Here is a 12,735-nt window from a genome sequence, read left to right on the forward strand (position 1 = left end):
TTTAGGACACGCTTTTAATATGAGTCCGGTTTTCCTATTGCCAATACAAAATTACGATTTTAACCAATGTCGCCAGCGGCCAATTTCGCCAATAGAAAGTTAACACAAATTGTCGCCGACGTTAACACAAAACATTCCTTCGACGAAAAAACCCATGTCGCCAGCGGCCAATGCCGCCAAAGTAGCCAATTCAAAATTACGATGTTAACTCATGTAATTCCTTTGACCAAAAAACCCATGTCACCAGCGGCCAATGTCGCCAAAGTCGCCAAAGTCGCCAATACAAAATTACGATGTTAACCCATGTCATTCCTTTGACCAAAAAACCCATGTCACCAGCGGCCAATGTCGCCAAAGTCGCCAATACAAAATTACGATGCTAACCCATGTCATTCCTCCGACCAAAAAACCCATGTCGCCAGCGCCAAAGTAGCCAATACAAAATTACGATGTTAACCCATGTCGCCAACGGCCAATGTTGCCAAAGTCGCCAATATAAAATTACGATGTTAACCCATGTATCTAACGCCAATGTCGCCAATACAAAATTACGATGTTAACACATGTAGTCAGCTCCAATGTCGCCAACGCACCGCAAATACAAAATTACATAGCAACATTGGTAGCATTTGAACCTTAGTTTTTATTTTAATTTTTAATTTTATGATTTTAGGCTCCAAAAATTACCCAACTTTGCCCCATATTACATAGTCAGGTAAATAAAACAAACTTGAGTGGAGGGTCCTGAATTTTTAAAAATTATATCGTCTACCACCATCACTATAACCTCCACCTTCATCACCACCGCCACCACTATCACCACCTCCATATTCATAATCACCACCACCACCACATGATTAGCGTACGTAACACTTTCAATAATATATCTATTTTAGTCATTATTCACAGTTACAACAATTTTATATTAAAATTTACTAAACGGTTTTGAAACTACGTTTATACTAACAACACTTGTTTACCAAACATGAAACTGCTTGATTTTACAATTGATTATTTTCAAAATACAGTAAAAGCTACTTTTTTTAAAAATAACATCAATCCCAAATTGGCCCTTAATACCCTATGCTTTGGTCAAACCAATATGAAGGCCTTTTTCCCACTAGTTTTGGCACCCAAGTCTTTTACTTTGTACTTGTACATGAAGGCTTGGAAGTTGGACAGCAACTTCGGCTTTGGTTTCACTAAAAAAAATGATCGGACCTCAGCTGCACGAGTTGACCGGAGGAAGTCCTGATATATCATGAGCGAAGCATTGCCCACAAGTTGAGTTGGGTTTTTGTGTTTTTTGGTAGAATTCACTGATCGTGATGGCTCGTAATGTGGTAGTTGGATTACAAGTCACAAGTGAGTATTTCAAATGGGTCAAAAATAAAAACGGGTGGGTATTTCAAACAGGTCTAATTTGTTAAAGATTTTGAGTTGTTGGATTTATCCTACGGCTGAGGTGAAGTTGGTCTTTACAGGTCCTCATCTTTGGTCTTTGGGTGAACGACACTATTTAATAAGAATGCCAAACATGCTGTAACTTTGTTTATGGTGAACTGAGAGTTGAATACGACGTCGTCGTCTAAGGCGCCAAGCCAACACACAAGAAGACCCGCTGCAAACCTTTCCGCATTATCTGATATCTGAAAAGGAATGGCTTCGCCTTTGCCTTCGTCTCTCCATCGGCTCTCACTCCTCTCCAAACCTTCACCACCTCAAAACCACCGCCTCCTTGTAACCCCGACCCGACCCGAACTTTCCCGGTTCGAATGCCGGGCGGGCCAGACCGGGTTCTTCACCCGGCTCGGAAGGCTTATCAAGGAGAAGGCCAAGAGCGACGTAGAGAAGCTCTTCTCGGGATTCTCCAAGACTCGCGATAATCTCGCTGTCATCGATGAGCTCTTGCTCTACTGGAATCTCGCTGACACTGATCGAGTCCTCGACGAACTCGAAGAGGTTTTTCTTCTCTCCCTGTTTGTTTCTCGAGAAAAAAGAAATGCTTTCGTGATTATTTCTGTTGTTTTCGGTTTCAGGCTCTGCTGGTATCGGATTTTGGTCCAAAAATCACAATTAAGATTGTGGAAAGTTTGAGGGAGGACATAGTTGCTGGGAAGCTGAAATCTGGAAGCGAAATAAAGGTAATGTTAACAATTGAAAAGCCTCTTATGTTCATAGCAACATTGGCAACATTTAAACCTTAGTTTTTTTTTAAAATTTTTATGATTTTAGGCTCCAAAATTACCCAACTTTGCCCCATATTACATAATTAGGTAAATAAAACAAACTTGAGTGGAGGGTCCTGAATTTTCTGATAAATCAAATTGAGTGCTCGTTAGTTGATTTGTATGTGCATGAAATTTAATGTGGCGGTACTGAATTGGGTTGTTTGTAGGAAGCATTGAAGAAGAGTGTGCTGGACTTGTTAACTACAAAAGGGAGCAAAACTGAACTTCAACTTGGTTACAGGTACCGATCTTTTCCGAGTTTTAGAATTGTTGTCAATTTCTTTTTGATATTATGTTCAATGTTGGAGTTTTTGTTGTGTTATCAGGAAACCAGCTGTGGTTATGATTGTTGGCGTTAATGGAGGTGGGAAGACAACATCTCTTGGTAAGAGACCTTTTGATATCCAACCCATTTAATCTGACAGCATGCATTCTTGGGGGAATTTTACTGGAAATGAACTCAACTTTAAGTTTAAGGCAATTTTAAGCAAAATTCATAGTGACGTTTCCATTATATAAATCCAGCATTACAGTATTTTCTTTTAATATACTTTTTAACTATTGTCATGCTGCGGTATAATGGTTAAGGACCCGTAAATCTGATGATGATCTGATAAACTATCCTCATGCAGGAAAGCTGGCTTACAGATTGAAGAAGGAAGGGGCCAAGGTGAGAATTTGTCATCTGTTCATTGTCAGTGCAGCACTGGATTGGTTTGAAGCATATGAGAAGGACTGGTTAGATCCAAGAAAAGCGTACCTATTTCATGGCTTTTCTGGTCTAAATTGCATTGTGGTTTGAAATTGTGCCAGGTGTTGATGGCAGCAGGGGATACATTTCGAGCAGCTGCCTGTGACCAGCTGGAGATATGGGCTGAGAGGACGGGGTGTGAGATTGTTGTGGCTGAAAAAGAGAAGGCTAAAGCAGCATCAGGTAGAGAACTTAAATGGAAGAGATGGATGAACTCATATTTGCTTTCCTTTTCTAGTTTTGTTTTGTCTATAAGAATTTAATTGACATGGTATAACTACTGACATATAGTCTTAAAGTGCTTTCTGAATAGTTATTTCTCAGGCTGTGAAGAGAGGGAAAGAACAAGGTTATGATATTGTCTTATGTGACACCTCTGGACGTAAGTTTGTTGGCAAACCTTCCAGGCTTAGCTGTTAACATTGTGAGCTTAGCTGATTAATTGCAGTTGGACCTTTTGTTTATAATTTTAGGTCTGCACACTAACTACAGCTTGATGGAAGAGTTGATTGCATGTAAGAAAGCTGTGAGCAAAGTCATTCCAGGCGCTCCTAATGTAAGCTGTTGGACACTTTTTGTGATCTTTCTATTATCAAATTCAACAATCTTGGCATGGGAATGCACACTTCCCATTGAACAGAATAATTCTGAGTAGACTATGTTCTCTAATAATGTCACGCTCTCAAGCCTTTTGGTTGGTGGTGATACTTGACTGTATACTTTATGAAAGGATCATATCTTTAGAGAGCATAAAGTTGGGAACTTATGTGCCTGGTACATGCCACATGCTTCACTGTTATCTTCTCATATATCTTCATTACTTCTATGCATTAAATCTAGACTTCCATATTTCAAATACTCCATTTTATGTTATTCGTGACATGATATATTTGTAAATCAGTCTATTCATGCCTGCCACTACCATATATTCATATTATCATTGAAGATTGCAAAGAGGAGCTTAAAATCTTTAGGTCTCTCTCTCTCTCTTTGATCATGTTAGTTGAGATATTTAGTAACTCTTCCAAATTCTTACATTTTGTCTTGTGAGACCATGTTTTGTATATGTGCCTAATATTTTTCTTTTAAAAATATGCAGGAGATCCTACAAGTTCTGGATGGGACAACGGGTTTAAACATGCTTCCGCAAGCAAGAGAATTCAATGAGGTAATGTTCTTATCCTTCACCTCCTGGATTATTCTACTTTTGTCAGAACATAGATTATTGATTGATTCTATTTCTTTGTGCAATTTGTTTCTCCACAATAAATTTGTTAGTGTGTTGATTCTTTACATTATAAATATTGTGACAGATTGTTGGGATAACTGGTTTGATATTGACAAAACTTGATGGCTCTGCTAGAGGTGGCTGCGTGGTAGGTTCAAGTCTTCTGTCCCATATAATTTTCAATTTATTCATGAATTGATATATTGGCATAGCTTCTGCTATTCCAAGACTTGATTCTCAAACCTTCTTCTTTTCTTTTCAAATAATTAACTAATCCTAAGATTGTATCTTATTTTATTTTAGGTCAGTGTGGTAAATGAACTTGGCATCCCTGTAAAGTTTGTGGGTGTTGGTGAAGGTGTAGAAGACCTCCAACCCTTTGATGCAGAGGCCTTTGTTAATGCCATATTTTCGTAACCCTAAAGGATGGTGAGTGTCACATCAATTGACTGTGTTCTTCTGATCCCAGATGTTAGTGGTTTTTATCAGATGCTTTTCTCTCCCTGCAGAGAATTACATAATCCCCTAAATCTGTGTATGCTGGCGGCGGGTCCTTGTCCAGCCATATAAGCAACTATTTAATTTGATTGGGGAAAATGAGGTCAGGATGAAACTTCACACGTCGAACCACACGTTTAGTCTTCAGATGATCGGGATATTACTGGCATACTGCTCATATCGCAATTTTACTTTCTGGTATCATATTGCTGTTGTTAGATGAAACTCGACTAGAATTTATGCAAAGTTATGAAGCCTTAAGCTGCAGGGCAGTTGCTGCTGTATAGGATTGAAGCTTGGTTCTAACCCTTCATACGGCACTGATAGAGAGACAATTTCAACTCCAATTGATTAATTGAACGGATTCTTCTTGTCCTCTTAATTTTTTTTCAGGGAAAAACTTATCGAAGTCTCCAACACATGCATTTGAGTGTAATATCCCTGTATCTTTGCTTCTCTCCAATGGCTTGATTTAGTGTAAGTTATTTCGCTGGCAACAAGTTTAGGGTTTCTACTTGGGTACCTCATTTCCTATATTCAATAATAATTGTGTTATAGAATAGTTCTTAATCTCCAGATTCATACTTTGGCAACGGGCATGTGATAGAAGGTTAGCACAAGCAGTGTAAGCCAACTTCCCAGTTTTCGTGAGTTTGAATTTGAACTCAATTGTTATCGCAGTGAGATTGCAAAGACGAGAAAAATAAAATAAAAAGATAAATAATGTGGCCAATTGTAATGTAAACTATATACAATAAAGTTTGTAAACCAAGCAGTAACAGAAATTATTCAGAATTTACAACCCAAACTTTTAAGGGCCAACAACATCCATCCTCTCAACTCTCTCCGCCTTAGTCTCGCTCATATCCTCTTCTCACTCTCAGATGATCAGATCTCACCGGGCTTTCATCAAAGGTAAGAAATCTATGATTGAATTGATGGCTTGCTCTGCACTTGAATTAAAAGTGTATCAACATTTCTCTCGTCTCATAGAGAACACAATGGAAATCATGTCACCACCGACAAGCGTGTGATATGTCGTTTCCCTTGCTAAATGCATGTTTGAGCAATGAGTTTGAAGTTGCCAGCCACAATTACTCCTCCATTATTTATTTTCATTAAAATTCCTACATTTATACTTAATTTGTTATGTTATGCTTTGTTTGTTGTCTAGATGTTAAAAAGGTCAAGGAACTTTTCTCTGATGACATGACGATGATGTTGTGGAAGTTGATGAGACGGGGATAGATGGGCCATGGCCTGAAAACAATGAGGTTTCGAAAGGCAACCGATCAACAACAATATTACCCAAAACTAGTTCGCAAACTATGATAAGCGAACTTCAAACTAGGACTGGTTTTGACTCATGCTAGTGGAGCGGGTTGGAATCCAACTTTAGGAACTATTACACTAGAAGATGATGCATGGAAAAGCCTTTCTAAGGTATGAATAACTTTACATTTTATATTGAAATACTCAAATTTTGATATATAATTTTAATTTTTTTATATTTGTTGTAATTTGTCCTAAAAGATTCAAAAAGAAAGGTTGCCCCCACTATCAGAAGTTGATTAAAATCTTTGGGGATACAACAACAACTGGAAAACATGCTCATCCCTCAACCAAACCTTCCTCAGATTCAGCAACTGGAAAACATGCGTTGTCTTCTATGATTCAAGTGTTTTCTGAGACATCAAAGAAGAGGAATGAAATACTTGAGAAAAGATTTGTTGGCTCTTCTAAATCGCATGGTAATGATGAGGTTCAATCAACTGTAAGGGATGCTGCGAAAAAAGAATTGATGGAATGTTTGGAAATTTTGAATAACATGGAGGATATTGATGGTGAAAGTGTTACTTGGAGAAGCATGTTTTTGCGTATGCCTGATAGGAGAAAGAAAGAGTTTATCTATAGCCTTTGATTTGGATGTTATTTTGTGCTTGCTTTGTTATTAGTAACATATTACAAAAATGCTATTTTTCGTAATATTTATATTTATCTTATTTCATAGCAGATGTTGTTATGGACTATCCTTTCTTGCCTTTTAAATTGTTCTTATGTTAAAAAATACAAAAATAACAACAAAAAAGCGAAAATGAAATAAAGAAAACTGAAGTCATTTACCAAACAACTTGAGTTCAATTTTTAGTATTCCAAAAAAGTTAAGTTTTCAGTTTTTAAAAAAATGAAAAATGGAAAATGAAAACTGAAATGGTTATCGAGCCTTTAAACTTTTCAAACCGCCGTCAATATGGAATGGAAGTAAAGCTCATCACCAATTAAGGGTATCCAACTATTCCATTTGAATGTATTACATATTCGTACGTGCAATTATTTTCTAATTAAGTCCCCAGTTTTCTTGAGCTTGAACTCTAGTGCTATCACACTCAGATTTCTTCCACTTCGCACAACAGATGCATCAACTATCACCTCTGCCTGTAAGCAAGTCCCATTGCAAAGTCAAAAAAACAATAAATGAATAATGTGAACCAAGCAAATTATATACAATCCAGGGTGTAAACTATGTACTACTCCAAATCATTCGGATTAAAACACTGGGAAAAGTATATATATTTCTTTTCTGATGTCATGGTCGATGCCGAATTGCCATTTAGCTTATCCCACCTTAATATGAAACTTCAGCCTGGACACTACATGAAAAATTCCTAACCGATATTTAATGACAAATTGAATATCTGTTTAATTTCTGGACATATTTGTCAAAGTCTGAAAGCATTGTAAAAAAGAGCTTTTGGGGTTCAAAACTACTACCAGCCTAATTCACTCGAGGATTATAAGGCTTCCAAAATATACTGCAACGTTCAGAAACTAAGCTCAGCCTGTATGTTACATATTTTGGCCAATTTCAGTTTGTATCAAATTCTGTGGTAAAGCAATTCCATACTGGCATCTTAAGAAAATGGTTTCAAAGAAAAGCGAACAATCTCTTTTTTGATTAGTAATAAAGTTTATTAACAAGAAGAGGAAATGACCCAAGTACATGAAGTATACATCTTGTGTGCAAGAGGCAAGAAAAGCAGACCTTTGCGCACAGAGAGGTACAAATCCCTCATAAGTGCCATCACCTAAAGCGGAAGATACAATCAGAGTCCACAAATTACAAATTTTAAGTGCCAACAAAATCCTAAATCCTAAGTTTTTTCTTTAGTCATTCAATATCGTTCAGAATGCCTTAGAATACTATTCAATGTCCAAAGAAGACATCTAAACAATCTTTAGTACAGTTTATGGGGATTGATATCATTTTATTCAATATATTTGTTTTCATTTGCATCAAACTTGATAAAACAACAATTAAAGGAGACAAGTCTAATTCTGAAGGACTCACATTCTTTTTTGCGCTGGCGAGGTAAGAGATGCTAGTTCCCCTAGAAAAATCTCCTTATCCTTAGCCGCGACTGTTCTAGCACAAGCTAGATTCAAATTCGAGACATCCCATCTTTGAATCCCTAAAGAAAAAATCAAAAATTTGACCCAAAAAAAGAAGATAAATTGAAGGGAATGAGGAAAGGGAAGCACCTTGTGGGCATAAGAGTGACCAGATTAGGTGACATGTTCCTGAAAGTTTTGATACAAGACTTGAGGAAAGTGGTTGGAGGAGAGAGAGGGACCATTTTGTCCTTTTCCTATTTGCTGAGTTTGACAATAAATTAATGGGCCTTTGTTGCGGCTACCGCCTCTAAATATTGATAGGTCGTTTGGGCTTGTTTAGGAGACAAAAACGAACTTTCATTACATAAATATAGGGAAATAGAAAATTGCCCAGGAAATACATTAACAATAAACGGTCTATCTTCTTTTTGTTCTCTATTTTTTTAATATATAGCGGGACCCACGATTGCTGCTTAGACTGGTACGCGGCGGTCGTGGAGGCGGCGAAACAGAGAAGGGAGTTGAGTCACAAGAGCCAACAGTTTGGGGGCGAAAACCAGCAGGGTGAGCAGCAAGAAGCACAAAAGGAGAGGCAGCCAGGTCCAGGAGGAGGGTGGAGACAAGACAAGGCTCAAGAGTGAAGCGAGTGAGAGTGAGCCAGACGCAATGGACCAATTGCGAGGGCGCAGTACGTCAGCATGGGGAGTGCCCCTGAGGAGCAGCTCGAGGCTGAAAGCCAAGGAATAGGTAATGACACTAGACAGCATGAGCAGCATGAGTATAGGGTTTGTCTGGAAGAGATCTTGGTCTGGAAATCGCACCTGTACCAGCGTCATGGCTGTGGGAATGGTGAAGCCAAAAATGCAATGGTGGATCATAGGGTTGGTTTGTTGTGCTGGAAAAATGGTATAAGAAAAATGGTATGTTGCCATGTTGAAGCGGAGAAATTTTCTTTGGGTGGGTGTGTCAAGATTCAAAGCAAAGGGCGCTATTTAATGGCTGATGTTGTGGACTTTTGCAGGGATGTGGGGCCGTGGACCAACGATTAGTGCAATGCAAAAGGAACGCTAGGAGACAAAGAACAAGAACGAAAGGAGACAGAGTACGCAATGCAACTTAGGAGGACAAGGTACATGGCTCTTAGGATGATGACATGGCTTTAGGAGGAGGTACTTTGATGACATGGCTCTTTGATGACATGGCTCCAAGCTCCATGGATTTACTTCGACACCGAGGCTTTCCATGCTTACTTTTGCTGTATCTGGTGAAGTCACTATTTAATTATGTGATTAAACTATTTAAGCATTGCAAATACGCTCGTCCCTCAACCAAACCACCCTCAGATTCAGCAACTGGAAAACATGTGTTGTCTTCTATGATTCAAGTGTTTTCTAAGACATCAAAGAAGAGGAATGAAATAGTTGAGAAAAGATTTGTTGGCTCTTCTAAATCGCATGGTAATGATGAGGTTCAATCAACTGTAAGGGATGTTGCGAAAGAAGAACTGTTGGAATGTTTTGAAATTTTGAATAACATGGAGGATATTGATGGTGAAAGTGTTACTTGGAGAAGCATGTTTTTGCGTATGCCTGATAGGAGAAAGAAAGAGTTTATCTGTAGCCTTTGATTTGGATGTTATTTTGTGCTTGCTTTGTTATTAGTAACATATTACAAAAATGCTATTTTTCGTAATATTTATATTTATCTTATTTCATAGCAGATGTTGTTATGGACTATCCTTTCTTGCCTTTTAGATTGTGTGGGGGTCCATTTGTTCCAGCAACCTAACGAATGGGCTTGGGCCGCTGGGAGAAGAAAGCGAACAAAAGATCCTCTCTAAAGCCTGAGTTCAAGAACCAGACTCCCGAAAGAATTTTTTAAAAGACTTACTGAAGCCTTTAGAAAAATACGTTCGGGTTCTTTTCACCAACACCCAAAGGAACGCATGAAATTTGTAACAACCCAAACCTTAATTATTATTTAACTATTAATTTAATGAAGGAAAAGACTAAACTACCCTCGGAATAATTTATTAGGTTTTAAGTTGACTTTTTGATCGAGAAAGAATTTGGAAAATCCACTTGTACCATTGCATAGAGCACGACAAAACGAGTCCGTAGACACGTAATGGGCTCAATTCCGAGTCGTATTGAAGATAATACGATCAAAATACGAAAAAGGGCAAAATTGAAATTTTGGAAAAAAAATCAGATTTTAAAATCAGACCCTCCCTTTCTCTCTCCTCACTCTCTCTTCTTCCTCGCGACATCTTCCCCCCTCTGGTTTTCCAGCCGACATCACCCCTCCTCCCAGCCACCACCAGCGACGCCGGCCAGCCCAGATCAGACTGGCGACTCCCCAGCCTCCTTGCTCGACGTCCTCCCCCGCCGCCTGCCGCCACGAATCGCTGGAGAGAACCAGAAAATCGCGGCAGATTTTCTCCGATTTTCAAATCCCTCAAACTCCCTCCTCCGGCCACCAAATCGGACGAATTAGGTATGGTTTTTCGACTGATTCTCATGCTCTAGCTGATGGTTGGGTAGGATTGGAGAGATTTTGAGGATTAAGAGGTTAATTTTCAAGTTAAGTTTCTGCCGAGCTTAGGATGCCGGAATCAGTCACTTCCGGTCACTTTTTGGCCTTAGTCCAAGAACAAAAGTGGTTGCAAATTTGGTGTTTTACCTAGACTAGGAGTTTGGGCCGGCGGTTTAGAGATTTTCCGGTCGCCGGAAATTGTTAGGCACACCCACGCGCGGCCGGCGCGAGGGCGGCGCGTGGGCCAGGTATCAGGGCCCATTCTTGGTCCCAGAACGATCCTCGTGTCCTCACGAGCGCGCAGGTTTTCGCGGATCTCAATTCGGATAACGTTTGAACCCCGAACGGATCTCGCATAGTGTGCGTTTTTCGGGTTCAATACGTTCGGACCGTTGGATCATAGCCAAACTGGAGGATGTTGATCTAGGTATTTTAATGATCGTGTAGGATTCGACGGATCGTCAATCGGAGTCCCGGATACTCCGAAAAAGCCAACCCTAGGACTAGGTTTACGGAAAATCATTCATTAGTCCGATCGTACAATTGTGAGCAATCCGACCATCCGATCGAGACCAAACTCTTGGGACATGTGTCCTAGGCCTATTGGAACCTCTAGGAACGATCGGATCGGAATTCTGAGGTCGTGGACCCCACGGGGTCCCGAGTTGACTTTTGGGGATTTTATCGCTTTTGAGTCCCTAGGTACTTTTAAATCGTGTCCACTGAGAGGAAAGTGAGTGTGGACATAGGAATGACCTTTAAAGTGATGCACGCATTTTTAGGAGCCGGGGGTCAGGGTTTTTAATTTAATATTATATTACTGAGCAGAGTTTTTAATAAAATATTATGATGGTTATACAGGCACCCGGGCACCAGGTGACCCGCAGGAGGGACCTTCAAAGGGTCCAGCTAGCTCAGAGTATCTGTGAGTGGACTGTTTGTTTTATAAACGTTTTATGCATTTTAATTTCATTATTTGATCTTGAATAAGTTTTACTGAATACAGCTTTCCTAGCATGACTTGATAGATTTAAATATTTCTGTTTATTTATGTGCTGCCTAGTGGAACATTTAAAAAGGGATTTGGAAAGTTAGAACTGAGGTATTATCAGATTAAATGGCAGCAGGATTTAAGGAATAGTTTTATAAGTAGTTTTATCAACTTTAATCTTTTTCAAGAATTATATATATATATATACATTTATTTTAAGCCACCATAGGTACCCAAGGTTGCCTTCAGTATAATAAATGTTGCCTCGGAAATAAAGTTGCCTTCGGAATAAAATTATGTTGCCTTTGGTTATATTGATGTCGACGGACATCCAGTTGCCTTCGGGTAAGTCAGCATGCTAGACACCGCCCCACGATTTTCGGGGACGCCCAAACCGTGGGTGTGAGGAATGCGGATCAGGCCGACCAAGTGTCCCCTGAATTCTGCTAGGATTGCGGATCAGGCCGACTAAGTGTCCCCTGAATTCTGCTAGGATTGCGGATCAGGTCGACCAAGTGTCCCCTGAATTCTGCTAGGATTGCGGCTTGGGTTGACTTTGTGTTTCCCGAGGTCTGCTAGGACGTGTCACTCCGGTGGCACGAGAAAGGAATTGACGGATTATATATATATACACGCTTGCATTGATTTCTGTACGTATATTTATATAAGACTTAATGTTTGATTAAGTGTATGATTGGCTCTTAGATATAAATAGAAATGCATTGATTTTAGTACGAGTATAAATAAGAAAATGATATAGTTTTATAACTGTTTTTACAGAGGGGTTAGTATGTTCTAATACTATTTTCTAACGCTTTGTTTTTGGTCCACTCACCCTTTTAATGTTTTGCGCCCCCAGGCAGTAAGCGTGCACAATGAGCCACCATCGGGCCGAGTTCATCTTCCGCCAGCTTCCTTGACAAAGTAGGGTTTTGTTTAATTATTTTATACTTGTAACCTAATCTGTGTAGAGCTCTGATATTGCCCTAGAACACTTGTCTAACTGTTAGTATGTAAATTTTTGTATGCTGGCAGTTGGTGTATATTATTTTATATGCATGTCTGATAGGTGTAAGTTTGGGATTGGTCTAATTGCAGGGGAGACTCT

General features: G+C 39.3%; 2 protein-coding genes across 9 annotated transcripts in view; both read left to right on the top strand.

Annotated features, from left to right (window-relative positions):
* The first annotated feature begins 1,541 nt into the window (after nt 1-1,541).
* Nucleotides 1,542-5,278, top strand: CPFTSY (signal recognition particle receptor protein, chloroplast (FTSY)). The gene is made up of 12 exons (XM_021961393.2): nt 1,542-1,962; nt 2,040-2,144; nt 2,399-2,472; nt 2,558-2,616; nt 2,864-2,901; nt 3,045-3,165; nt 3,296-3,364; nt 3,456-3,538; nt 4,082-4,150; nt 4,296-4,358; nt 4,514-4,639; nt 4,720-5,278. Exons 1-11 carry the CDS (start codon nt 1,660-1,662, stop codon nt 4,625-4,627), a joined length of 1,098 nt encoding a protein of 365 aa, XP_021817085.1. The 5' UTR covers nt 1,542-1,659; the 3' UTR covers nt 4,628-4,639; nt 4,720-5,278.
* Nucleotides 5,279-10,072: 4,794 nt separating this feature from the next.
* LOC110759295 (uncharacterized) overlaps nt 10,073-12,735 on the top strand; it is a 28,780-nt gene continuing 26,117 nt past the window's right edge. For 3 of the 8 annotated variants that reach the window (XM_088249604.1, XM_088249605.1, XM_088249606.1), the window contains exons 1-3: nt 10,073-10,597; nt 11,498-11,561; nt 12,487-12,551. The gene's annotated coding sequence lies outside the window, so the exon portion shown is untranslated. The remainder of the gene's footprint in view (nt 10,598-11,497; nt 11,562-12,486; nt 12,552-12,735) is intronic. The other 5 variants (XM_088249607.1, XM_088249608.1, XM_088249609.1 and 2 more) reach the window with 3 other exon arrangements.

Source organism: Prunus avium, chromosome 2, assembly GCF_965620075.1.
Source record: "Prunus avium chromosome 2, drPruAviu1.hap1.1, whole genome shotgun sequence".
In the NCBI taxonomy this organism is placed as follows: domain Eukaryota; kingdom Viridiplantae; phylum Streptophyta; class Magnoliopsida; order Rosales; family Rosaceae; genus Prunus; species Prunus avium.

Excerpts from the sequence above, each read along its gene's own strand:
- CPFTSY (XM_021961393.2), top strand. The coding sequence starts at position 1,660 with ATGGCTTCGCCTTTGCCTTCGTCTCTCCATCGGCTCTCACTCCTCTCC. Across the intron at positions 4,151-4,295 it reads AAGCAAGAGAATTCAATGAG|ATTGTTGGGATAACTGGTTT; the intron begins GTAATGTTCTTA and ends ATATTGTGACAG. Across the intron at positions 4,359-4,513 it reads CTGCTAGAGGTGGCTGCGTG|GTCAGTGTGGTAAATGAACT; the intron begins GTAGGTTCAAGT and ends ATTTTATTTTAG.